General features: G+C 43.3%; 1 protein-coding gene across 1 annotated transcript in view; it reads left to right on the top strand.

Annotated features, from left to right (window-relative positions):
- SCAF11 (SR-related CTD associated factor 11) overlaps positions 1-23,069 on the top strand; it is a 96,012-nt gene that overhangs the window by 42,407 nt on the left and 30,536 nt on the right. Inside the window, exons 10-14 of the mRNA XM_015816903.2 lie at positions 262-353; positions 3,603-6,386; positions 7,427-7,767; positions 15,553-15,759; positions 16,401-16,520. Coding sequence (XP_015672389.1) covers positions 262-353; positions 3,603-6,386; positions 7,427-7,767; positions 15,553-15,759; positions 16,401-16,520 — 3,544 coding nt within the window. The remainder of the gene's footprint in view (positions 1-261; positions 354-3,602; positions 6,387-7,426; positions 7,768-15,552; positions 15,760-16,400; positions 16,521-23,069) is intronic.

Genomic DNA, 23,069 nt, shown 5'->3' with positions numbered 1-23,069 from the left:
TGCTAGTTTTTAAGGACATTTCATAAACTCAATGTTAAGAGGTATTTTGGAGATTAGATGGTGATTGCTAAACAATGCATAATTTTTCAGAATATAAAATATAGGGGTTTCTTAATTTGGGGAAAGTGTTTCCCAAATCTTATGTGTTTACAGATACCAAAGTATTTGAAACCAGCAAAAAATTTGACTACATAGCAAAGCTTTAAAGATTTTTTTCCCCTTCATGTAATGCTTGTTTTTTTGTGGATTCATTTTTTACAGAATTTCTTCCATATCTTCTGAAGCAGAAATAGCAACTTGTCTTGTTCTAGAAACAATTTTTTCAATAAGTACTTCACCTTTGGAAAACTTTGGTAAATTATTTTTGTAAGTTTTATTTAGTTTATATAAAGAAAGTTTTATTGTAAAAATTAAATCACCTTCACCTAATAGCTGTGCTTCAGAATTATAAAAATGTTTCGGCAGTATGTTGTAATGGTATATTTTGTATTTAAAAATAGTTTAAATGATTTTGCATGTGTGTGAACATTTTAATATGAAAAACTGGATAAGTCTTTATTAGAACGAAAACTTAAGTACTTCCAGTTCCGGATTGCGGCGTCCCTAGTCACACGAAGAGATTCGTCTCCTCGTCGGCTAGTTTTCCCTCCGCCGGTAGACCCTTATGTGGGTCGAAAGTCACCCTGGAGGGTGCGACTTCTGTCAAGGCTTCGCTTGGCTGCGGAGGAGCGGTGGCTCCTCCAGCTGTCCGAGCCATCTCTGAGGGCCGACGGAGAAGGAAGATCGGCCAATAAAATGGCCGATCACCCAGCTGCTCCAAACTGCAAGTCAAAGAACATCTAAGCATTGAGAACTACCGTGGTGAACCCGGGTGAGACTTTTTCTTGGCTCCTCTCTTCACTCTATTTTGCTTTTATTTTTTTTTTGCCTGTAAGAGTTTTGTTGGAACTATTTCTCTGTCTTGAAAAAGCAGCTTCTATATGTTCGGGAAGAAAGGCGTTGAACAAAAGAATAGAATAAAACTTTAGAGACTATATTTTATTTTCATCTGTTTTGGGGTACAGAAAAAACTCTTTTTTAAGAGCTATACTATTATTTTATGCTGGAAGATTATTTCTTTTTTCACATCGTATTTTAAAAGATAGAAAAAAAGGGGAAAATGGTGTCTGGAAAAGATTTTTTTAATCTATTGAGGACATCTAGTGGTGAAAACCTAATATTTCAACCTCTGGTTATTCTTTGGAGATGGAATAGATTTGACCTTCAAATTATTTTTGAAGAAAAAAGATAAACTGATGTAGCAGTGGGAATTGTGGGGGTGGATACTGCTTAACTTAAATACAGCCTCCACAAAAAATACAGCCTCCACAAAAAAGGAAAAAAGAGACTCTCTTCAATTACTATCAACATGGAGAAATCTCAGTTACAATTAAACTGTAAACTTATATTGGAAAAGATTTATGAGGCTACTGCAGAAATATGCGCTACAATGAAAGAGTTTACTACAGAATTAAGAACCAGAAGTTCCACTTCAAACCTTCAAACTGATCTCCAGACTATATCTGACCATTCTACAAATCAAAACTTACTAGAAGAGGAAACAACTGAGATAAAAGAGATTTTACCTTATAAACATGCCATTTATAGCTTTGAGGATCAGAAGAACCAAAGATTAAGACTTGAAACTTTAAAGCAACGAAGCTTTAAGGATGAGAGAAACAGAGGCCTAATCCAGAGGATGGGATTCCTATCGTTCCAAAGGGCACTGCAAGCAATAAAGAGAGATCTATCGGTTGAAAGGGAAGCTTGGTTATGGAAACCTGCCTGGCATAGAAAGAAGGCCAGAATAAGACTGAAAAGAGAAAATTAAAATTATGTGTAATGGATTAAAAGGCACTGTTGATTTATGGACTGTTTTAAGGATTAAGATTCAGACTTAGAAATTAGGAAAAAATAGGGGGGTGATTATTAGAACAGATATCTTAAAATAGATTAAGAATGTAATTGGTGGAATAATAGGTTTATTTTGATGAAAATTATTATGTATTGGAATGGAAAAATGGTGGTTTTTTAGATCTGGATTGTTTCAATAATTAATTGAATGTTTTAAATTAGTGGATGATGTTTTTGTATGATAATATAGATGTGATAAGGCATGATAATCAATTGGATGAAATTTGAAATTTGCTTAATGAACTGAAACGATTTAAAGCTTAATATTATTTTGTTACCTTAAAGAGATTGATTGATGGATGGATTATATATGTATAGGGTAGATTAATATTTTATTTTAATTAGGATATCTATTGTGTAGTGGAAGAAGAAAAAAATGAGACTTGTGAAAAAATGAGGGATGTGAGAGATTAAGAATTAGAATATATTTTGAAGGGATACCTTAATTGATAACTTGTTGATTTAAAGTTAAATTTGATTATGGTAATTGTAAATTTACAAAGTTTTAAAACAGGTTTAGCAGTTATAGAAATATAAATTAGAAATGGAATATTTTAAATGTATTATGCTATTTGAGGGAAATAGAGAGGGGACATTGATTGTATTGAGTTGAGTTATTTATATATGGTTATATTTTTGAATGTTTGATTACCCCAACACCACGGTGTGTCCTGAGTACTTTGTCTTAAGAACTAAAAAACCAATAAAATGTGTTTCAAAAAAAAAAGAATGAAAACTTAAGTAGATAGGACAGAATGTACAGCTTTGAATCTAGAGGATAACAATATTCTACTTTTTAAGAATAAAAACAATTTGCAACTATACCATACATTTAGTACAAAATTGGTAGAGATAAATGTATTTTCACATATTTGAGGTTCTTTCCATGGGATTTGAGAATAAATGGCTGCATGAAAGAAACAGCTTTTGAAATTGAAGTTGAAAAGATAAGTATAACAAATAACTAGAATGAGAATTTCCACAAGGATAAAAGGAGAAATGGATAGATTCTTGAGTGAATCGAATACAATGTATTTGAAGAATCATGTAATTCCTGGGAGCAAGTTGTGGGTTTTTGCTGTTCTCAGATATTAGGAATACTCCTAACACAGTCCAAGACTTTGTCATAAGTGGGCAAAGTACTTAGCATTAGCTGCTCAGATAGCTTTATACTAAATGAGTGCAGACCTTCTATACAATTACATTTGTGATTGATTTATACTGTGGTGGTGCAGCAGTTAGAATGCAGTATTTCAGGCTAATTCTGCTGACTGCCAGCAATTCGATCCTGACCTACTCAAGGTTGACTCAGCCTTCCATCCTTCCGAGGTCAGTAAAATGAGGACCCAGATTGTTGGGGGCAATATACTGACTGAACCGCTCAAAGAGAGCTATAAAGTAGTATGGAGCAGTGTATGCTGGCTATTGCTATTGCTACACATGAGAGGCGCTCAAAGGATAGGAGTTAGCATCAGCTAAACTGTGAATTTGTTGACTGTACATTAAACTGTAACATAACTTTTCTAAAAAATAACCAACTTACGGCAATGATAAAATAATTGAATCTGTTCTCTGAATAATTTTTTGGTATTTCTAAAATAATAATTGTTTGTACCCTGTCACAACAGAGTTTTTATTTTAAATATTAGGATCTTCTAAATCAGGACATGTTGTTACATGTGTCCATGAAGGAGAAGAAAAAAAACAGACTTCCGGTACTACTGGCACAAGAGGAACAAAAAGGAAGGTTTCAGATACTACTCCCAGAAGACGATCTGCCCGAAATATTAAAACAGAAACTTCATATCAGTCTCAGAGCTCACCAAAATCCAGTAACTCTGGATATGAGGCCAGTGGTGATGGTAGCTCATTTGTGAATGTTTCTTTTACAGAATTGGAGAAATTAACCCCCAAACGGAAAGCTAAAAGAAATGTTAAACAGCAGGAACCTTTGGCTAAAAAGAAACTAAGAAGTTCTGGGCGTTATGGAAAAACTTCTAGTGATATAGATTTTGATGAACCTGATGAGACAGAGATAACCTTGCTATTAGACAAAGGCAATTTAGCAGACAGTGAAAATAGCACCTTTGACCTTACTCACAAAAATGATGTTGACACTGAGTCTTCTAATGGTTTAGAAAACTCTTATGTAGCATATAAGAAGGAACCTAAGGAACACTGCTGTGAAGGGCAGAATACATTAGATGTCTTAGAAACTGGTTCCTATGTTCAAGATCCTCCTTCATTTGTCTTAGAAAAAACTGCTGGTTCTTGTGATGAGGAGTGTTTGCTCACTCTAGAGGAAAACACTGAAAAATATGAAGAAAAAGTTGATACTGAAACTGAAAACAAGTTACATTATAAAAATGCTGAGCAAGATCAGCATTTAAATATTTCTGGAGAACAATTGTGTGATGATAATATTACATTTACTCATCAGTCTCCAGAACTAAGTATCCCCACCATTGAATTGCCAGCAAAATTGGAATCTCTGGCAGTAACACATCAAATAATAGAAAGTCCAGAGAAAGAATTAGGGAAAACAGAATGCATGTTAATAGTAGGTGATATTTCAGCTGTTTCTAGACATGAATTGCTAGAAGAAACAGAATCTATGGCAGTAGCAGATAAAGTATTGACTGGTACTAGAAATGAATTACAGGAAAAACTAGAATCTGAAGTAATAGCAAATAAACCAGTGTCTTGTCATACAAATGAATTAAGAAAACCAGAATATTCAGCAATAGATGGAATACTGGAGAAACCCATAACTCAATTCACAGAAGAAATAGTCAAGGAGCCACTAGATAATATCTCAAATGAAATACCGTTGCATTCTTTAGGTGTGGAAGATGTTGAAATTGAAGAAAAAGAACCAAATATATATGTAAGCAATGAATATCTAAATAATACTGACTTATTAATAAATGTTTCCTCAGAAAATAAACTTAATCTATCTTTTGAAAATGATACTGAAACTAATACATCACCCAAAATATGTATTGCAGATATTAAACAGTTTAATAAAGATGACAGTGAGATAGTATCTATAGAATATAACTTATTTAATATTGATCAGAATGCATCTCAGCTTGACCATCCATTAGCAAATGACAATATAGAGCAGAAAACAAATTTCTTACAAAATGATAGTAAACATTCTGTATCATTTTCAAATCCTGATAAGAAAGAAGCAAAAGAAAGTTTCACAGATAAAAAGACACGAACCAGAAGATCACGGTTTCATTCTCCATCAACCACTTGGTCCCCGTCCAAGCGAGAAGGGAAAAGATCTCAATCCCCATCTCCCAACAGGGAAATTGTGGGGGAAGGTAGATCGTCTCGATCTCCCAAAAGGGATATTTTCAAAGAAAATCAGAGATCTTTATCCAAATCTCCTAAAAGAGATCCTATAATATCTCCATCCAGTTCTCCCAGAACAGATAACCTGAAAGAAAAAAAACAGTCACTGCTAAGTTCTCCCAAAAAAGATCATTTAAGAGAAGGAAGGGATTCTCCAACCAACTCTCCAAAAAAGGATTCTATCAAAGATGGAATAAGTTCCTCTTGGACGCGAGCTAAGGAATCGCCTCCGTGGCACAAATGTAGGTCTCCCAGTAGTGACAGAGTTAATGATAAAAATGAATTTCGAAGAGATAATGAAAGAGGGAGAAGTAGGAGGAGATGGTCACAGTCACGATCAAGATCTCGGTCCAGGTCCAGATCTAGGCCAAGAAGTAAAGGACCTTCATTTCCTAGAAATGAGAGGGATGGCTATTCACCACCTCGATGGAAGGAAAGATGGACGAATGATAATTGGAGAAGCCCCAGAGGAAGTGATAGATATAACAGAAATGAACAGCAGAAACAAACAGACTGTATGAAAAGTGAAAGAGATAGTGTAAATAAAGAGGCAGATATGCAGAGTTCTTCTGATCAGTACAGAAAGGATTATCCAGACTGGGTGCTGGAAAGAATAAATTCAGTTCCAGAAACAAGGAATAGAGAAAGAGAGAATGTTAAAAATCAACAATGGGAAGAAAATAAGCACAATGATTCAGGGGCTTCACGGAGTGGAAATTATGGATCAGGTTGGAATTCAAATCGTGGCAGAGGCAGCCGTGGCAGGGGTGCTTTCACATATGGAGAGCAGACTGAAAGTCACTGGCAAAATAGGAAAGCCCACTCAAGGAATGCAAATAGCTCTGGCAATGAAACTTCTAGATTTCCAGAACATCACCCATACAAACGTAAAGCAGAACAAGATTTCACTTTTGATACACCTGCTGATAGATCTGGGTGGACATCTGCATCAAGTTGGGCTGTAAGAAAGACTTTACCAGCTGATGTACAGAATTACTATTCAAGAAGAGGCAGAAATTCTTCAAGCCCACAGTCTATATGGGCAAAAGAAGAAGTAGCATCTGAGCAAGGTACTTATTTCTCCTATGCCTCTTAACTCCTGGGTGGAAATCCACATGTAGTCCCCAAGTCCCATTTTTACAAACACCTGTTTGTAAGTATATACATACATTGTTGATGTTTGGTGTAAAAGCTGGTTTTTTTAAATTTAATTATCTTTTGTGATGCAACGGAACTGTCAAGTCCCTAAGATACTTAATTTCCAGTTGAGTCTTTAAGCTGCCTAACCTCCTGCCCCAAACTAGTTTTGATTCTTAGAGTTTCAATATGTATATTCAAATACCAACTTTAAAAAACCTGATAGCCTTATGCATTATAAGTCTATGCATAATGCATAAGGCTATGCAGTATATGCATAAAATTTGAATGAATCTTGGTTAAATGACACTGATTTTAACCGATCCTGGACTTGTCCCAAGCAAAGCAAAGCAAAGTGAATCTGAATTATTGATTGAAGCTTAATATAGGTAGTCCTTGGTTAATGACTGCCCTGTGTAGCAACCATTCAGACTTACAAAAGTGCTCAAAAAGTAGCTGTACAACCAATCCTTGAAGTTATGACCTTTGCAGCATCCCCATGGTCACGTAATCATTTGCAAGCTTCATAGCCTACTTCCAACAAGCAAAGTCAATGGAGAAAGTAGCAGTAAAATTGAAGTCATGGTCATATGATGTTGCACTTAATGATCACGGGTGATGCACTTAATGATCACAGTGGAACTGATACTATAAGCTTGTCATGATCATGTGATATTTCACTTAATGATTGCCATGCATGGTGATAGAATAACTCAATTGAGGTTATTAAGTGACGACTACCAGTAAGCGATTTGTTGTGGAATCTCCAATAAATGCCATGAAAAATATTTCACCATAATGTGCTAAAGCATTTGATATATTGGCAGTAATTTTAATAGTATGTGGGGAGTGTGAGTGAAAGAGACAGATCAGATATAAGTTTCTGTTCATGGACACCGCTTTGCTTTTTGGGAGGGGAGGGATAATGGTTTTGTATACCTACTTTTTAAAAATGTTTGTTCTTCTCTGATAGATCCAAACTTCAAAGACCAAACCAGCCAACAAAGTGATGCTTCTCAGCTACCAGTAAATGTGTTGCAACCTCAGATAAATGTAATGACATCAGTAAACACACAGCATCAGCCAATGAGTATCTTCCCGTATACAATGGGTGTTCCTACTCCTATTATGAACATTCAGCACAATCCATTTAATCTTCCACCAGTGCCCATGCATCTTCATTCAGGACTGCCTCTTGTCCAGGTAGCAGCTTCATCCAGTGTGTCTCAGGGACCACCGCCACCGCCGCCACCACCACCTCCATCCCAGCAAGTTAAATTCATTGCTTCCCAACTTGATGGACAGCAGTTGCAGGTACCTATTCTAGTTGTTTAAAAACCTCCAAACTGTTAATACGTGTAGAAGTAGGTACCCTGTTTTTAATGCCAAATATTTGTATGTATATATGGTGATTATATTAGGAATAGCCAAGTTTATTCATTTGGAAGCTCATTGAAAAATATTTGCTTGTATTCTAAGATACTTGAGCTCTGGATAAACATATATATGTATATATGTTGATTTGTTTGCATATACATATGGGCATCAATTTCTGGAGATGTATTTTAATAAGCAATTATTTTTAGTATATCTTCCTATTGTGGAGCCAAAACGGGTGTTTCTGAGCCTGAAGTTAAAACCTATGGATCCATATAATGTCAAATACATGATTCACAGAACTACATCAGATACATGGCTCCTCCAAGATAAATTCATTTCATTCCTAGCTAACCAAGCACCAAATATTATTGAAGGCCATAAATTGCTTCTTTAATATGTAGATGAACACACAATATGAAAAGTTTTCAGGCTCATACTCTGTATTCTTCATTCTTCCTGAGAAGAACAAAGATAGTTGTGCCATCTTTGATATGAAGCAAGTGAACATTTAAGAATTGAAAGTTCCAGATGGAAACCCTGAAATCCATTGTGGAACATATCCAGAAAAAGGATGTTAGTCTCACTAAACTTAGAGGAGTTAATCTTTGGGCCACTTTTTGCATTTCAGTTCATCCAACAAGCAAAGTTCTTGAGATTCAAATGTAAGGGTGCTGATTGCCAATATATTCCATTTGGCCTGTCTCTTGCACCCATGGTATGCACAAATATGATGGTAACCACCATAGCCCCTTGCTGGCCCTTGAGTATATATATTATCCCTATATGTTGATCCAATTCAACATATGGAGGAAGGATGTCTGAATCGTGGTGCATATCCCTGACAATTTGGAGTTTCTGTTCAATAAAGACACCTCCTGTAGGGTACAACGTACAAGTCCTGTCTATAGGTCGGAACATAAAGGCCTGTTCTATTTGCCAAAGAAGAGGAAACAAGCAACTAATCACATAAATTCTACAGATTACCCAATCTGATCTCTTGACTTGCTATCTTCCAAGGCTAGATGATCACCTAAATAATTTTAGTACTATAGCCAGAATTCCAATTACAGCCTCTGCATTGAATGTTCCTCTCTTTTCTGAAGCTAATAGCCCAAAGAGCCTACAGATGAGAGATGATTCTATCAAAAGTGATAGGAGTGGTGACTTTTGAAAGTCCTTACCAGAAATAGGAACCCTTGAACATCAGGTTTACTGTAAAGCCAACCTCAGATACATTGTTTGGCCAGTTTGCTCAGGGATCTTGAGCAGAAGAAGCTGCAGCATAAACTTTGTTGAGTTGAAGCAGCATGACTAGCTTTGAGCAACTTTCAAGTTCTTCCCAAAAAAAGTATTATTCCTCTAACAGGCAGTGTAACAAACATTGGCGCTTACATTGCCTATTAGGCAGACATGTCAAACTCGCGACATGTGACATCGCGCAACATATCAGAGCTTTTTTTCCATTGCCGGCAATGGGGTGGGTGCGGTTTCCTGGTGATGCGTCTGGCCCGCGGGCCGGCAGTTTGACACCCCTGCTATTAGGCAGCTGATAAAGGAAGCAACTAGTCTATCTCTGGACTGAAGAAAATCTGTAGGAAACCTTCAGTATAGTGGCAAATGTGGTTCAGTGATGAATATCTGAACTTTAATTGGAGCTTTAATTTCAGTGTATTCAATCAAATCATTTTGATCTTAAGGAGGCTAGATTAACCTCTGAATTGCAAGGTACTTCCTCTCATGTTTTCCAACACAAGGAGCAAAATATTCAGTACTGGTTGGCCCAAAGACTGGGTTTTATTCTTTCCCATATTTACTAATTCCCAGACTCCTATGACTAATGAGAGAATTGGCCTTAATGATAAGTTTTCTTGAAACAATAAGCAAGGCAACGTTAAACCAGGTCATACTGGCCACATAGAATTTTTGTACTGAACATGTGCACCCAAGCAGTAAATAAATGAACCAGTAGAATAAACTATTTGTTTGAGATAACCTGGCCATGATATTTGCAGAATAATTTCTCAAGAAGTTGCTAAAATGGATTAACATTTTTACATTTAATTCTTGTACATTAAAAGACAATACTATCTTGTCACATATATAGGCCTTTCAACAATTATCAAGTCTTGACCTGGAGGCACAATAAGGAAAAATATCCATTCACCTGTTGTCTCCTCTTCTGTTATGAGAGTTTGAGAGTTGTGGTCGGGGAATAGGGAGAGTCCCAGTGCAGGCTGGATTTTATCCAGATTGTTCTATTTTCTTTTCAAGAATGGACATGGAAAGGAGATATGCCAGGCTGGGTGTTGTATGTGATTTTGTTATTGTTCTTATAATCGATGTGTTAAAATCCCAACTTGCCTTCAGGAATTCAAGGCAGTGTGGCAGGCATCTGTTTTATCTGCATAGCAGTAAACCTGAGAGGTAGATTGGGCTGAGGCATGTGATTGACCCAAAACCATATAGAAACTGTTGTGACTGGTTTTCTACACGCAGGGCTTTTCAACTGGTGGTACGCGTACCACCGTCGGTAATTTAGCACCTGGCAGGTGGTACACGACCCCTAGTCAAGTGTAGCGGGAGAGGGAATCAGCTAAAGTGGTACTGCACAGACTGGAGGAGATCAGCTGGAGCTGCAGAGCTTGGCAGAAGCCCCAGGATTGGTGCACATGGCCAGATGGTAATGGAGCTTCCGGCACACCCAGAAGAGAAGAGGAGGAGGGTGTTCTATCCCAGCCTATGTGAGTCCTTGTTAATTCACAAGGACAAACCCCTCTTTTAACAAGTAGGCTGGAAATGCAGGGAAAACAAACCCCTTTTATTAGTTAGTAGGTACAGACCTGCAAAATATCCCAAAAGCAAAGGCAAACACGATGTAAATGGAGAATTGTCCAAGGCCAACAAAACACGATTCAAACAGAGAAGTGTTCACAAGCAAGGCAAACAAAACAGGATTCAAACGGAGAATTGTTCACAAGCAAGGCAAACAAAACAGGATTCCATGAAACTTGAGTCCTTTGCAAACAGTTGCCTTCAGCAACTAGCACCGCCCATACCTTCCCTTTTTATTATGCAGCCCCAAGGCGTGGCTCCCTCAATGCCTTCTCCTCCTCCCTTGGAGTCTCCCCATTGCCTCCCTCTGTTCTGCTCTTGTTGCCAATCTGTGTTTGTGAGCATCTCTAATGTCTTCCAGCTGTGAATCCTCAGAGTCTGACTCAGCTTCCCCACACAGCTGAGTCTTAGCCTGAGCACGACTGGAAGGGCCAGGCTCTTCATCAGATTGTAAATCCTGGGGCTTATCAGAGTCTTCCTCTGACTCTGATGGCTCTCCAGGCCCCTCCTCCTCCTCTGATTCCCCAGACTCAACTGCCGGGTCTAGTGGCTGGCAAGTACTCACAACAGAGGGCGGAGAGAAGAGAAGTATAAAAGGGGCAGGTTTTGGCAGGAGAGAGAGAGAAAGAGCAAGAAGAGAAGAGGCTTTTCTTAGCAAAGCAGTGAGGAGAGACAGAGCGAGCAGCCTGTTTTCAGAGGAAGGGTGAGTGATCGAGTGGCCTGTTCAGCGAGCAGCATGTTTTTGGGGAAGGGCGCGTGAGCGAGTGGCCTGTTTAGCAAGCGGCCTGTTTTCGGGCAAAGGGTATGTGAGCGAGCGGCCTGTTTAGCGAGCGGCCTGTTTTCGGGCGGGCATGTGAGCGAGCGGCCTGTTTAGTGAGCAGCATGTTTTCAGAGGAAGGGCACGTGAGCTAGCGAGTGGCGTATTTTCAGAAGGGCGAGTGAGCGGTGTGTTTTCGGAAGGACGAGCAAGTGAGCTAGCTGGGCAGGAGCCACAGGATCAGCGTATGCTTCTGCAGGGCTATGGGGGCTTGGCAGAAGCCCCAGGATCAGTGCACGCAGCTAGAGCTGATCGGCGCTTCTGCTCAGCCCCCAAGAAGCGCCGATCAGCTGGAGCCCAGCACTGATCCTGACGTTTCTGCTGAGCCCCGAAGAAGCGCCAATCAGCTTGAGCCGGGCGCTGATCCTGGTGCTTCCGCTGAGCCCCCCAGAAGCACCAATCAGCTGGAGCCCAGCTTTCTGGGAGAAGTATATGAGAGAGACGGAGGAAAGGCTTTCTGGGAGAATGTGTGAGACAGACGGAGGGAAGGCTTTCTGGGAGAAATGTGTGAGAGAGAGAGACAGGAAAGGCTTTCTGGGAGAATGTGTGAGAGAGACGGAGGAAAGGCTTTCTGGGAGAAATGTGTGAGAAAGATGGAGGAAAGGCCTTCTGGGAAAATGTGAGACAGACGGAGGAAAGGCTTTTTGGGAGAATGTTTGTGAGAGAGAGAGGGGCTTTTGCGAGCGAAAGGTGAAAGAAAAAAGGAAAAAAGTGAGATGGAGAAGGGAAAAAGAAAAGGCATTGACTTCCAACTCAGCCCAGCCTTCCTCAAGGGGGCCTCTGGCAGCGCTTACCTTCTCGAGGCTGCTGCTGCTGCTTGGCTCGCTCTCCTTGGCCAGGTTGCTCATGGTATGTGTGGGAGGGCAAAATGTGTGGGTCAGAGGGAGGCCCAATCCCACTCCATGCGAGGAGACCCGGCTTTGTAAACAAAGCCTCCTCAGCAATAGGATGGAGACCACCAGGAGAGTCAGGAGGAGGGGACAAGGGGATGGCAAAAGGGCAGCAGGGCTGGTCACAGCCAAGTGCTATGGCAGGACTTCCCTCAGACCCTGCCTCCCTCTCATTATAATCTTCCTTCCCTCCCTCCCTCCCTCTTCATTTTCCTTTCCTTTTTCTTCCTTCCCCTCTTTCCTTCTTTTCCTTCATTGCTCTCTTCCCCTCTTTCTTTCTTTTTTCTTTGTCTTTCTTCTTTCCCTTTCTCCTTTCCTGTCCCTTCTTGGATGCTCAAGTGCAAAAGGGGAAACCTTTCTTGATGCCTCCTTGCCTTGTGATGAAATGCACTTTTGCTAGTAGTCTGTGTCCACTTAAAAGATTGAGAACAAACCAGGCTCATATTTATCCCGTGCTTGCATTTAATGGGGACGTACACAGATAACATTATAGCAAAACTGTCAAAATGGTGGCTGTGATAGTTGATCAGAGCTCCTCCGTTTTTTATGTGCAACAGCTTTAGCGTTTAGGAACAGAGGTAGCTTAGTTGCTTTTCTATTAATACATAATCCTTAAAAGGGCTCTCTTGTAGACCCTGCCTTGGTCTAATTCAGACTGGAAATATAGCAAAGGAAAATATTTTTCCCCACTCTGCTTTGTCCTGTTTTTCCCACTGGAAATGGCTGTTAGCAACACACAAGGAGGGGATACTTTCCGAAGAGCTCACAATTCAAGAATACCAATGTTAACTTGGATTGCCAACAAAGTTCTGTCTGTGACAAAACAGCACACAAAATTGCTTTCTCCTTCAAACTGGGGCATTTCCAACCAATTTGCCTCTCCTCCCTCCCTCCCTCCCTCCTTCCTTCCTTCCTTCCTTCCTTCCTCTCCTTTTTTTTTTAAACTGTCAGAGGCTCCCGGCAGAGGTGCAACAGGCAGGCAGCGGTGGGCATAGGCTTCACATTTTGACCCCTCCCCCCTGTCGTTGCCTCTGTGTGGCTCTCAGCTCACTTCTCCCAGACCTGCGCACATGTTTGTGTGTGTGTGTGTGTGTGTGCGCGCGCATGGGGGGGCGAGCAAAGGTCTCACCCCTTGCAGCCCCGCACCCTCAACAGAGACCTTCTGCGATGGCAGGCTGCAAATTAATGAAAGCTGTTTTTTTGGAGTACTTGTTTCTTTTTCTCAACGTCCTGCCGACCGCATTGCACCCTGCCCCGCTCAGTTCCCGCCCCCAGCAAGAATCTCCCATCACAGCTTCTCTTATCCCTCCCATTCTTTTCCTCCCCAATGTCACAGCATGGGCTGCAAGGAGTGAGACCCCCCCTCACGCGCATGCACACACACACACACACACACACACACAAACACAAACACATGCAGGGTCTAGGTGAGGTGAGCTGAGAGCCATGCAGAGGCAACGATGGAGGGAGGGGTCAGAATGGGAAGTCTCCTGCCTGGAGCCTCGGGCAGCTAAAAAAAATAAACCTGAGAAGTGCTCAAAAGGCAGTCCCCTTCCCAGCTCCTTCCTTCCTTCCTTCCTTCCTTCCTTCCTTCCTTCCTTCCTTCCTTCCTTCCTTCCTTCCTTCCCTGCTTCTATTTCCTTCCTCCGCGGTCAGGAAGGGATGATGGGAGGGGGAGAGATTGCCAGCGCTGCCGGTGGCTATGCTGCCACCCACCGTACCTATCCCACGCAGGTGGGGCGGTCTTGGTGAAAGGGAAGCCTGGTGGCTGTGAGGCTAGGTCAGCAAGCGGGCGTGGCGCTGATCTACTGGTGGGGGCCATCAAAGCTGGAATGCGCTCGACCTTACATCCACAGGGAGCTCTGGAGCCAGCAAGAGCCCCCCTGTCATCTCTGCCCCACCCCCTGGGAATGCACAGAAAAGGCGGCAAGCACCCGAGCACTGGCATCCTGGGGGAAAGGGAAGCACTTCTCTTGCCTTTTTTCTTTCTCAGTGGTCAGCAGGGAAGCCGGGCACTCGCCGCCTCCTCTTCGCATGCTCAAGGGGCAGGGCGGGGCAGTCCCTCGCTGACCCTTTCCCGCCAAAACCTCCTTTTATAGCCTCTCCTTTCTCACCCCTTCCTCCTCCTTTTCTCTTCAGGGCACCTCCAGCTTCTGAAAGCACCAATCAGCTGGAGCCCGGTTGCTAATCCTTGGGCTTCTGCCGAGCCCCGACAGACCTGCAGCTCCAGCTGTCTGTCCTTCGGGCTTGTGCGGCAGCTCATTCCTCTCTGCCCTGCTACCACTTCTCTAGGACGGTCACGTGCCAGGTGCCAAAGTACTACTGGTGGTATGCGTACCACCGGTTGAAACGTTTTGCTCTACAGCAACCCACTACGGCAGGTCTGGGCAACTATGGCCCCTTGACAACCTGTGGACTTCCACTCCCAGAATTCCTGAGCCAGCAGGCTGACTCAGGAATTCTGGGAGTGGAAGTCCACAGGTTGTCAAGGGGTGATATTTGCCCAGACCTACACTACAACTTATTTCTGCTTGCCAGCGCTGACTGTGCCACATCATAAACATTTTTGGGAGGAGGACTATCTAAGCCATCTTGGGAAAGGGGTCTAGATGTTTGCCATAATGCTGATGTGTCAAGGATTCTAAGACTTTAAAGCCAAAAAAATAACATTCTTCCAACTTCATTAACTGATCTGGGTATAAAACCATGTTCATGAAATTTGCTGCTCATCACATTGCCTTGTTGTGATGTTTTATGAGCTGTTCAACTAGCTGCCATTACATCAAGAATCAGCCTCATCATTGGATTTCTTCTTTCTTTAAAACTGTCCATAATGGTTCTCACGCATAACTGATTTTCTCCCTAAACAAGGCCATTAATTAAGCCACCATTAAAAATTCCTGAAATGATTGGAATAAGAAAAATGGGGAAATAATATAAAAAGGATCCTCTACTATTTACTGTACAACTTGCTGAGCATCACCCTTCAAACACATTGTGAGCTCTTTTCAACTTGAATAATATAAGGGTTTTTCCCCTACCCATTAATTGTATATTCTGCAAGTCGTATACATATTGGTGATAGTGGCATCTCCTTAATTCATTTGCAGTTTAGAATTCTGTGCAATGGTACTGCATATAACTAGTTGGACGCTAAATTCTCTTAACTTTTTAAAACAGGCTGCTCCAACTACTTCCCATGTTGTTAACAGCGTGAATACAACACACTTGTCTGCTCTGGTAACTGTGGAATCTATTCAAGGACCGAGTTCGGGTAACACAGCATCAACAAATAATATCAAATCCTCATATGCTGATGTAAAATTGATGGGGAAAAAAATAAATGTGACAGTGGAAGCCAGCGCAGATAGTTCCAAAAAAGACCAGGCAAGTTCAAAGCAAAAAGTAACATGAATAATTTTGAATAATTAAAAATAGGGATAAATTGCCTTGAAAATAATGTTTGCATCGGTCATCTTTATAATCTGTTATTTTTTCATTGGATTTAAGAATTTTACAGTTTGTATCCTGATACAAAAAATACATATCAGATCTACTTTGATACTATGTTCTCAAGCCACTCTTCTATATTAGCTGTTTGTTTTTTGTTTTGTTTTTTTTAAAAGAGGAAAAGATGGCGGTACTGTAAAAGAAGTTTTACTAAAATGTTGGAACCAGCACCTGTGCAGGCAATAGCATGTTAACAACCTTCTTTAGACGAAGAAATGTTTTGTTCCAGTCAGTTATTGAATAATTTTTAGCCACTTATGGCTAGAGGTGACATGAACAATCTAATATTCATAATAAATTTCCCCACCGAGTAACATATTTTTGTTGATTGTCATATATCTCTTCTAATATTAATGTTATATTTTAGAAAGTACAAGGGCATGTGTGCTTTATAGTCAGGGATTACACTGTGGAGATTAGCATTTATGCGTATTTGAAGTGGGTATTAATCACTTTAAAAATGTTGATGTGTATATGCGCTCTTTTCCTAAATAAGATGCACCCTTTATTTTTTCTAGAAGTTATTAATTCAAGAAAAAGCTGCACAAGAAGTAAAACTTGCTATCAAGCCTTTCTATCAAAATAAAGATATTTCTAAAGAAGAGTATAAAGAGATAGTTAGAAAAGCAGTAGATAAGGTAAGTAACATGGATAATATTCATCAATGATTAGCAGTCTGGTTTTATTAATACTTGCAGGCTTTTGGACATAGGTAATAGCTTCAGCTCTTTAATATAGCTAAAGTTGTTACAGACATTTAGTACATCAGATATTGTTTCTCACAAATAAACACCATTATACTGATCACGTTCTTCATTTTTGGGCTGAGTAATTAATTAGAGCATAGTAAAATAAGAAAGTATGTGGTACAAAATGAGGTGTGAAGGCTTGTATCCTTGTGAATTATCCTTGTTTTTACCTCATCCATGCACTGTTTCATACATAATTTTTTTCTTAAACTTTTCTCTCTTACTATCTCCATCGAACCACTATTTTCCTGGTCTTCCCTTTCTCTCAACTTATTCTCTCTTCTTTCATGTGCTTGTTTATTTTTTTAAAATTTGATCCTCCTATATAACCAAATTGATTCAACATTGCTTTTCATTATTCTTCAAACCGTTTGACAGCTGATGCAGGCTGTCAGAACGGCTTTTACGCGGAAACAGGCGGGAGCAGCAAACAGCTGCGTCCAGCGAAGGCGCCTGCCACCGGAAGTCCAGCACCCAGTCCTCTTGAACCCAGTCCAAAACACATTGCTCCAATTCTAACATGCACATTTTTCATTTCTATGTAACAAATGAGCAGAATTTTGTTCTTATGCACAGCCCTTTGCTTTCAACAGACATTTATTTCTGGTAATAAGTCACCTAGTACCTGCTAACTTTCTGCCACATATGCATTTCTTATCATTTGACCCAATATTTTCCCACCTGTAGTAAACATTCTACTAAAGTGCACAGCATAATCTATAGTAGTGGCCAAAATTGTGGAAACATTTTGGGAAAAGTGTACATTTGAGGTTTGATGGCTAATAACACCACTTTTTTGGAGTAGTACCATAAAATTATATATCAATGGAAAGATAATTTAATCAAGAATATAATGCAACAAAGTTTGTTCAATTATCTGAATTCTATGAAACGCTCTAGCCAAATAACCAGAAAAAGGAAGAACAACTTGCTTAGGTTGATATCAGGTAGCTTTCCTTCATCTGATTGTAGCCAATGAGCATGAGTATTTAGAGAGCCAATCACGTGTCATCTTGTTTTGGCAATGAGCCAATCAGATCACAGTAGGATTCAGTTATTGATATGTATTGAAGCTGAGAGGAGGACATTTGTCAGTGTGTTATGTGATCACAATCTAGTTGGTTGGGGTTTTTTGTGTTCTTTCATTTAGTGAGCTTGTAAAACGTAATAAAATTAAAGTAATGATGCAAAGAGTTGACTAGTCACCCAGAAAGCGATGTAAAATAGTATTATTAAGTGAACAAGGCTACAGTTATAAAGAAATTAGAAGAAAAATTGGTAGAAACTTAACCAAAGGTGGCATTTCTAAGTTTTTGAAGAGGTATAAGGAGACACAGTCACTACAAAACCACACTGGTAAAGGCAGGAAAAGGTGCACAACAGCAAGTGATGATAGAAGAATTAAGAGACTGCCTACGTGACAGAAGAAAATCATCTGGGTGTATACAAGATGAAATGGCGCAATGCAATGTGAAGTTGAGTGCAAGGACTATTCGGCGCAGACTGCAGGAATTTGGCCTAAAATCTAGAATTCCACAAAAAAAGCCACTTTTATCTCTCAAACAAAGGTTGAAAAGACAGCTGGGCTAAAACCCATGTTACCTGGACAGAGGAACAATGGGACAGTGTTATTTGGAGTGATGAGACCAAAACCTCCTGTTTGGTAGTGATGGCATAAAATATGTAAGGAGAAGAATCGGAGAAGATTTGCTTCCTGATTGCATTACATGTACCGTGAAACATCCAGTTAGTGTTATGATCTGGGGTTGTATGACATCAAAAGCTGTGGGCAGAATTTGTGTGATTAATGGGAATATAAATGGCCAAAAATACATTAACGAAATACCGTATTTTTCGCACCATAAGACGCACTTTCCCCCCCAAAAAAGATGGGGGAAAATGTCTGTGCGTCTTATGGAGCAAATGCGGCCTCCCACCGCACCGCGCCAGCTGATGGGCGCAGGAGGTAGGCGCCGCCGCAGTCTCCCAGCCGCTTGCTTCTTCGTCTGGACCACCCCTTGTCCCCGCGGCAGCACTCCTCGTTACCAGCGCAGCCGCCCATCGTGCACCCGGCCTTGGAGCCCTCCTCTTTCGGCGGCGAAGTGGCTGAGGATGCAGCAGGGGCAGCGGCCGGACCGGGGGCAGGGACCCTGACGATGCTGCAGTGGCCGCCGGCGGAGCCGCTACCTCCCGTCTTGCTCCCCTTCCCCGGCCGTTCGGCTGAGGATGCGGCGAGGGCAGCGGCTCCCGTCCTGCTCCCCATGCCCGCCCGTTCGTCTGAGGAGGCGATGGGGACGGCGGCCGGGAGCTGCTGCCTCCCGTCCTGCTCCCCCTCCCCACCAGTTCGGCTGGGGAGGCGATGGCGGGCGGGAGGCGCTGCCTCCTGTCCTGCTCCCCTGGGGAGGCGATGGGGGCAGCACCTGCCCCCTGGGGAGGCGATGGGAGCGGCAGCTGCTGCCTCCCGTCCTGCTCCCCATGCCCGCCCGTTCGGCTGATGAGGTGATGGGGACGGTGGCCGGGAGGCGCTGCCTCCCGTCCTGCTCCCCATGCCCGCCCGTTCGGCTGAGGAGGCGATGGGGACGGCGGCCGGGAGGCGCTGCCTCCCGTCCTGCTCCCCCTCCCCACCCGTTCAGCTGGGGAGGCGATGGGGGCGGCAGCTGCTGCCTCCCGTCCTGCTTCCCATGCCCGCCCGTTCGGCTGAGGAGGCGATGGGGGCGGGAGGCACTGCCTCCCGTCCTGCTTCCCATGCCCGCCTGTTCGGCTGGGGAGGCGATGGGGGCGGCAGCTGCTGCCTCCCGTCCTGCTTCCCATGCCCGCTCGTTCGGCTGAGGAGGCGATGGGGACGGTGGCTGCTGCCTCCCGTCCTGCTCCCCCTCCCCGCCCGTTCAGCTGGGAGGCGATGGGGACGGCAGCTGCTGCCTCCCGTCCTTCCCATGCTCGCCCATTCGGCTGAGGAGGCGATGGGGACGGCGGGCGGGAGTCACTGCCTCCCGTCCTGCTCCCCCTCCCCGCCCGTTCGGCTGGGGAGGCGATGGGGGCGGGGGGCGGGAGGCGCTGCCTCCCGTCCTGCTCCCCATGCCCGCCCGTTCGGCTGAGGAGGCGATGGGGACGGCGGCTGGGAGGCGCCTCCCATCCTGCTCCCCATGCCCGCCCGTTCGGCTGGGGAAGCTATGGGGGCGGCGGGCGGGAGGCGCTGCCTCCCTTCCTGCTTCCCATGCCCTCCCGTTTGGCTGGGGAGGCGATGGGAGCGGCAGCTGCTGCCTCCCGTCCTGCTCCCCATGCCCGCCCGTTCGGCTGAGGCGATGGGGACGGCGGCCGGGAGGCGCTGCCTCCCGTCCTGCTCCCCCTCCCCGCTCGTTCAGCTGGGGAGGCGATGGGGGCGGCAGCTGCTGCCTCCCATCCTGCTCCCCATGCCCGCCCGTTCGGCTGGGGAACCTATGGGGGCGGCGGGCGGGAGGCGCTGCCTCCCTTCCTGCTTCCCATGCCCTCCCGTTTGGCTGGGGAGGCGATGGGAGCGGCAGCTGCTGCCTCCCGTCCTGCTCCCCATGCCCGCCCGTTCGGCTGAGGAGGCGATGGGGACGGCGGCCGGGAGGCGCTGCCTCCCGTCCTGCTCCCCCTCCCCGCCCGTTCAGCTGGGGAGGCGATGGGGGCGGCAGCTGCTGCCTCCCGTCCTGCTCCCCATGCCCGCCCGTTCGGCTGGGGAGGCGATGGGAGCGGCAGCTGCTCCCTCCCATCCTGCTCCCCCTCCCCGCCCGTTCGGCTGGGGAGGCGATGGGGGCGGGAGGCGCTGCCTCCAGTCCTGCTTCCCATGCCCGCCCGTTCGGCTGAGGAGGCGATGGGGACGGCGGCCGGGAGGCGCTGCCTCCCGTCCTGCTCCCCATGCCCGCCCGTTCGGCTGGGGAGGCGATGGGAGCGGCAGCTGCTGCCTCCCGTCCTGCTCCCCATGCCCGCCCGTTCGGCTGGGGAGGCGATGGGAGCGGCAGCTGCTGCCTCCTGTCCTGCTCCCCATGCCCGCCCGTTCGGCTGGGGAGGCGATGGGGACGGCGGCCGGGAGGCGCTGCCTCCCGTCCTGCTTCCCATGCCCGCCCGTTCGGCTGAGGAGGTGATGGGGACGGCGGCCGGGAGGCGCTGCCTCCCGTCCTGCTCCCCCTCCCCTTCCCTGCCCGTTCGGCGCCATCTGCCTTTCATTCTCTCTCTCTCCTAACCTGGAGGGAGAGGGAGGGAGAGAAAGAGGAAAGGAAGAGAAAGAGAGGAAAGAGAAAGAGATAGGAAATAGGGAAACAGAAAGAGACAGAGAAAGAGAGAAAAAGAGAGGAAAGAGGGAAAGAGATAGGAAAGAAAGAGAAAGAAAGAAAGTGGAGAGGAAAGAGAGAAAAAGAGGAAAGAAGAGAGGAAAGAGAAAGAGAAAGGGAGAGGAAAGGGGGGAGAGGAAAGAGAGAAAGAAAGAGGGAGAAGAAAGAGAAAAAAGATTGAGAAAAGAGAGAGAGGAAAGAGAAGAGAAAGAGAGGAAAGAGAAAGGAAAGCGGAAAGAGAGAAAGGAAACAGAAAGAGAGAGGAAAGAGGGAAAGAGAAAGAGACAGAGAAAGAGAGAAAAAGAGGAAAGAGGGAAAGAGAGGAAAGAAAGAGAAAGAAAGGGGGAGAGGAAAGAGAGAAAAAGAGGAAAGAGAAAAGGAAAGAAAGAGAGGAAAGAGGGAAAGAGAAAGTAGAAAGAGAAAGAGGAAAGAGGGAAAGATCAAGAGACAGAGAAAGAGAGAAAAAGAGGAAAGAGGGAAAGAGAGAGGAAAGAAAGAAAGAAAGGGGAGAGGAAAGAGAGAAAAAGAGGAAAGAAAAGGAAAGAGGAAGAAAGAGGAAAGAGAGAGAAAGTTAAAGGAAAGAGGAAGAAAGGAAAGAGAAAGAAACAGAAAGAGAAAGTTAGAGGAAAGAGAAAAAGGAAAGAGAAAAAGGAGAGGAAAGAAAGAGAGAAAAAGAGGAAAGAAAGAGAAAAAGAGGAAAGAAGAGAGAGGAAAGAGAGAAAGAGGAAAGAGAAAGAGAAAGGGAGAGGAAAGGGGGGAGAGGAAAGAGGGAGAGAAAGGGAGAGGAAAGAGGGAAAGAGAGGAAAGAGAAAGAAAGGGGGAGAGGAAAGAGAAAAAAGATAGAGAAAAGAGGAAAGAGAAGAGAAAGAGAGAGGAAAGAGAAAGGAAAGGGAAAGAGAAAGAGACAGAAAGAGAAAAAGAGGAAAAAGGGAAAGAGAGAGAAAGATAAAGCGGGAGAGGAAAGAGAGAAAAAGAAGAACGAAAAAAGGAAAGAGAAAGAGAAGAGAGAGACAGAGAGACCCTTTTGACATCTAAAATGAAGATAACTCTGCATACAGTATATCTTTTTACCTTTATTTTATATACACACACACANATATATGCAGTGTTATCTTCATTTTAGATAGAATATTTTTTTTCTTGTTTTCCTCGTCTAAAAACTATGTGCGTCTTATGGTCAGGTGCGTCTTATGGTGCGAAAAATACGGTGCTTGAGCCCAAACTGAAGCCTTCCGCACATGATCTTTTCCAAGACAATGAAGCATTTATATTTCAACAGGATTCAGCTCCATGTCATGTTGCTGCTGTGTGCAAAAAGTGGTTTCAAGATAATCATATTCTACTGCTGGAATGGCTTGGGAATAGCTCAGACCTTAACTCAATTGAAAATCTATGGAGCCGACTAAAGAAACTTGTTAGTCAGAAGTGACCCAGCAATAAAACCCAGTTAATAGAAGCAATCATTCAATCTTGGTTTCACATTATAACAGCTGCAGAACTAAAGGACTTGGTTCACTCCATGGGAAGATGTTGTAAGGCCATAATTCATGCTAAAGGTTACCCAACTAAGTATTAACTGACGTGATAATTTTTGTATATCTTGTTTTTTTCTGTGTTTCACTTTTCTTCTTTATAACTGCTATTCTAATAGCAATCCTTCATAAAAGTTATTACATTACATTCTTGATTAAATTATCTTTCTATTGATATATAATTTTATGGTACTACTCCAAAAGAAAGTGGTGTTATTAGCCATCAAACCTCAAATGTACACTTTTCCCAAAAGGTTTCCACAATTTTGGCCACTACTGTACTTGTTCTCATTTTTTACCATTTTGGGCAACTTGCAATAGTTTTCTCCATTTCTCTTGCCAATCTTGGTTTTTTCTTTTTTTTCTTTTTTTAAATAAATTTTTATTATTTTTCATTTAAAAAACAGAAACATAAATATTTTATCACAATATCAACCAAAGAGAATAAAACTAAACAAAACATTCACGGACGTGCCCGGTGTCCCCCTCCCGCACCACCCTCTTCCACTTACCACTCCTTCCTCCTCCCATTCTACCACCACTCCTCCTTCCTCCCTCTTTCCTACTTCCCTTCCTCACTCAACCATCCCGTCTTGTGCAGTTGGGGTATCACC

The sequence above is a fragment of the Protobothrops mucrosquamatus genome, unplaced genomic scaffold, assembly GCF_001527695.2.
Source record: "Protobothrops mucrosquamatus isolate PMUCROS unplaced genomic scaffold, P.Mucros_1.0 scaffold526, whole genome shotgun sequence".
Classification (NCBI taxonomy): Eukaryota; Metazoa; Chordata; class Lepidosauria; order Squamata; family Viperidae; genus Protobothrops; species Protobothrops mucrosquamatus.
Note: the sequence above shows the minus strand (reverse complement) of the source record. Positions and strands in the feature narration are given on the sequence as shown.